We start from the raw sequence: 4,346 nt of genomic DNA on the forward strand, positions 1-4,346 counted from the left end.
GAGGAAGGGGCGAGGAAGGAGAAGGGCTTCGCTTGCGTGGATCTGTGATGCTCATAGGCCAGCTGCTCTTGTGGCCAGTGTGGTGAAGTTGTCAGCGACAGTGACGTGGTGATGACCACAGTCACGCGACTACCGTACATGCATCATGTGCTAAACGTGTCCGTAGAGGGAGAGGGATGACCATGTGCAGGTCGTTCTGTGCCCCTCTTTCCTCATCGCTTCTCTTTTATCGGCTTCGGAGACGCTGATGACGCCGGCAGCCTCACCCTGGCATCAAGGTCAAGGACCCACTCTTTGCGATGAAGCGAAGGTTCTGCAGCCTGCCCTCGGGTGCCCGTTGCGAACTCGCGGTGTCGGCAGAGCGGACTGAGTGGGCGCTGTGTGGAGGAGACTGCCGGTCAAGCTGGTGCTTGCAACCCTTGACTGCGCATCGTGTCGGTGAGTCCACAGAAGACCAGGAAAAGCGAGCGACGCATGGCATACATGCATGGTGCGCAGAGGGTCTCCAGAGGGTCCCTGGCCTGAGGCTGGCCAAGCTCCTCCTCCCTGAGCTCATCCGGCACGCGCCTGAACCACACCTTGCTGCCTACACCACAAAAGCTCACCGCTTCCGCCCCTTGAGCACGGCTCTGAGCGCGGCGCGCTTGGATCAAGGCATGCAGCCCACCGGAGTGTCCGTCTGGCGCCGACCGCGCCGCACGTATGGGAAGAAGGAACGAGGAAGGACAAGAGGAGCCCGTACCACGCATGGCCCGATTCGACGGCAGACGGTTCGTCCTAGACGGCCAGGGTGTATCCGTGGTGCCGCAGCGGTAGGCGATCTGCGGCTGTGTGTGCATCTGCTTGCGGGCGTGCCCGTGGGAGAGTGGACTCGCTGAGGAGCGCATCGGCTCTTCCCCTCTTCCCTTCCTTCTCTCGGAGCCTCCTGCCCCACGTGGCTTGCCTGCCGCCGATGCCGGCCTTGACCCCCTTTAAGGGATTGTGCCATATGCCAGTCCGTACCTTGCTTGTTTTTTGTCTTTCCCGATATCGTACCCCTTCCCGATGCGCCGTTCCAACCGCGCATCGGGGCAGCGCCGCTCTCTCTCTCTTTACGTACATATATATGTAATGCTTTCTGTTGAGCGCGCGTAGACAGAGACGCTGTCGTGCTTGTCTCCTCGCTTCGTTGGCAGTGCCGCTTTCCTTCCGCGCTCCTGTCACGGACAAACACCTGCTGTGACGACGTGTGCAGCCCGACGCAGCAGAGCGATGTTCCCTCAGCGATCGCGACGCGCCTCTCTCCGGCTTCGTGAAACCGGCTCTCTTCTCCGCTGCTTCGCTTGCTTCGTTCGTCTCTGTCCCTTTGCTGCGCCGCACACCGGAACACAGAGGGCTAAGCGCGCTGAGACGGCCCCTCCAGCGCCCTCAAGCCTCCACCCGTGCGCACGCGGATCTTGCACTTTTACTTGCCAGCGCGTGCCTTTATGTCGACATGGATGCTTACGTTAGCATATTAAGCGTTAGCGGCATGTTGGTCTTCCTTGTTCCTATGCTCCCGGGTGACGGGCGCCTTAGTCGACTCATCCCCCAATCCCCCTCTGAGCTCTCGTTTTGGGCGTGCGTGTGCTGGTCCTTTCTCTTCCCTCTAAGCGTGTCTTCTTCCGTCTGCGCATGGCTGGCTGTTTGTCTGTCGGCTTCAGCGTCTCTTGGTGTGCTAGGTGCCTGCCCAGCATGGCGCAGCAGAGGGCGGCGTTATGATCGAATATTTTGTGCGCGGGCGCAGCCTCTACGAGGTTTTGGCGTGTTTGTGCGGTTGTGATCCTCTCTCTCTGTGCCGTGCCTCGCTGACCCTTCACCCATTTCTTTGACCAAGAACGTGCACCCGCACAGTCTTCCGGCTCCTCTCTCAGCTTGCTTTCTCGTTGGGTCTCGCACTCGTATACGAGTGCCTTCCTCATCGCGTCTCCTCCTCTTTCCACGGCTTGCTCGCCGTCTTCGTCTGTCTTTCGGTGGTGTTCCTCCGAAAGCCTTACAGGTGGGCAGCATGGCTGCCCCTGTGAGGTCCCACTGTGTTCAGCGAGAGCTGGCAGAGAAGACGGATCGAGTCGGAAGTGGACCGCGGCAGGGTTCCGTCGCGTCGGGGTGGGGCCAGGGGCGAGGCCTCGCGTTTATGAGGGCACTGCATTGAAAGGCAATGCGCGGCATGCTGTCGACCCCCTCAAATTCTTCGTCGTTGGGCTGCACCTCCCGCCACCGCGAATCGATCGAACGCCCCGCACGGCTCGTCGGTCACCGCACTCTCGTAGAGGGAGGGAATAGGAGTGTTTGCGCGAGCTTTATCTGATGATGCGCCCACAAGCCGCGAAGGCGGGACGCTTCTGTGCGGGGGTGCGGCGTGTCATTCGACCACCGATGTGGTTCGCGCCGGTTGTTCGTGGGCTCGGGGGAACGGTAAGGACAGCGTGGCACAACACAGAGGTCCTTTTTCTGGAGCCATCCGTTGCCTCCCTCCATGGGCCACGGGTCCTGGGCCCCTCGCAGGGGAGTGCGCGCCCGACCGCTCATAGTTGTGTAGGGACATCCTGCAGGAAGTTATGCAAAGGTGCGATGCGTCGCAACCACCGCGTTGCGCCAGCAAGCGAATCAGCGGCTCACCCCATCTTCTCTTTTTCTCTCGGCCCCTTCTCTTCTTCCACTGTCCACCACACAGCTGAGGAACGACTCGTACTTGCCGTGCATCTCTGCGCCCACACACCCGCCGTCTTCCTTTTTAGTTTTGTTTTCATCTGTCTTGTGTCTCGCCTTTTGCGCGCAGTCTCCTCCCCTCCTCCCCTCCTCCCCTCCTCCCATCCTCCCATCCTCCCCTCCTCCCATCCTCCCATCCTCCCATCCTCCCATCCTCCCATCCTCCCCTCCGGCCAAGTGCCGCTTTCTATCTCACCCCATCATTGTCTCTAGCGCCCCTGCCCGCCATCTCCATTTTTGATTTGCACCTCATTTTTTTTTTCGGTTTCGCAAGGCGAGACCCGCACATATCCAGCGAAAGGGGCCAGTCTCTGCTCAGCTGCATAACGCCTTGGCCACTTCCCATGCAGGCATGTCAGAGGCGCCGCCCTCTCACCTTCTCCCAGGATGATGTTCTGTCTGAAAAAGGATGTGAAGCGGTCGAGCTGCAGGGCGTACGTGTCACTGTATGTGCGCTTCGTGGTGCAGATGGGTAGACGGCTTGGGGCGGTGTGCGGCTCCGAGAAGGCCGGTGTCGGCTGCGCCATCCTCGCTGCTATCTGCCTCGTGGGGCTTGGCTTGCTCTTTCTGGCGGAGCTGGCGCAGATGACTACCGTCGCTCTCGCAGCCCTCCTCTCACTCAGCGCGTCGTCTCCGCCGCGGGGTCGCCGGGGCAGCGACACCTCCGCCGCCGTCGACTTTTCGGTGCGCAGCTTTGCCTTCCGCGACATGAGCGAGGCAGACCGGCAGAGGGAGCGCGAGCTGCACGTACGTCTCATTGAGGAGCGGCTCCTGGAGGAGAAGCGCAGGCCGAGGATTGATGCGACGCACGTCATCAAGGGCGAGACGGACCCGAACGCGTTTCGCTTGACGGGCGCCGCTGGCGACGCAGCAGTGCGACCGGTGGATGCGGTTGTGGATGGCTATTCACTGGTGCGGCAGCCCGGCACCGCACCGCTGCCGCGCATGCACACCATGTGGCGTATCCACTCCCCGGCGGAGCTTTACGAGCGCTACGATGCGTTGGACGTCATCTACAGCTTCGTCAACGGCAGCGAGGCGAACCATGAGTATCGAAAGCAACTCCGCTCCAGCTGTGGGCCGCAGATTCTAGCGCTCGAGAAGCAGTACTTCCTGAGCGGCCATACGTCCACGGCGTCGCCTTCGACCCCAGAAGCGAGACCAAGGGGTGTTCAACCGTTGCTGGCGCAGCTAGCTTCTCAGTGCCCCCTTTACCATTCGCTTCTCCGTAAGCGCAACGGCGAGCTGATGAAGCTCTTTGGCGGCAGCGCGAACACGGTACGAGTCGACGAGCGTGATCGCGAGACGGACGAGCTGCGGCACAGCCTGCGCAGCGTGGAGCAGCACGTGCGGTGGCACCGCGGCCGCGTGGTGATGGTGTCGCCCGGGCACCACCCGACGTGGGTGGACGGCGCGAAGAACTTCCTTGCTGGGATGTGCGGCGGTGCGCGCGTGCAGGCGCTGCGGTCGAGCGGGACGCACCTGCGCGTGACGACTGTGCACCAGGACGCCGTGATGCCGTACGGGATGCGGCTGACGGTGGACTCGCACGTGATCGAGCAGCACCTGTGGCGCGTGCGCAACATGACACCCGTGCACGTGTACATGAACGACGACTA

At 61.8% G+C, this 4,346-nt stretch overlaps 1 protein-coding gene across 1 annotated transcript; it reads left to right on the forward strand.

Moving 5' to 3' along the window:
* Positions 1-3,114: 3,114 nt before the first annotated feature.
* LDBPK_161080 (hypothetical protein, conserved) lies at positions 3,115-4,344 on the forward strand (the record flags this gene model as incomplete). Its single annotated transcript, XM_003859747.1, has 1 exon — positions 3,115-4,344. A coding segment is annotated over one exon (1,230 nt), but the record flags the coding sequence as incomplete, so codon positions are not given.
* Positions 4,345-4,346: the final 2 nt, after the last annotated feature.

The sequence above is a fragment of the Leishmania donovani genome, chromosome 16 (genome assembly GCF_000227135.1).
Source record: "Leishmania donovani BPK282A1 complete genome, chromosome 16".
In the NCBI taxonomy this organism is placed as follows: Eukaryota; Euglenozoa; class Kinetoplastea; order Trypanosomatida; family Trypanosomatidae; genus Leishmania; species Leishmania donovani.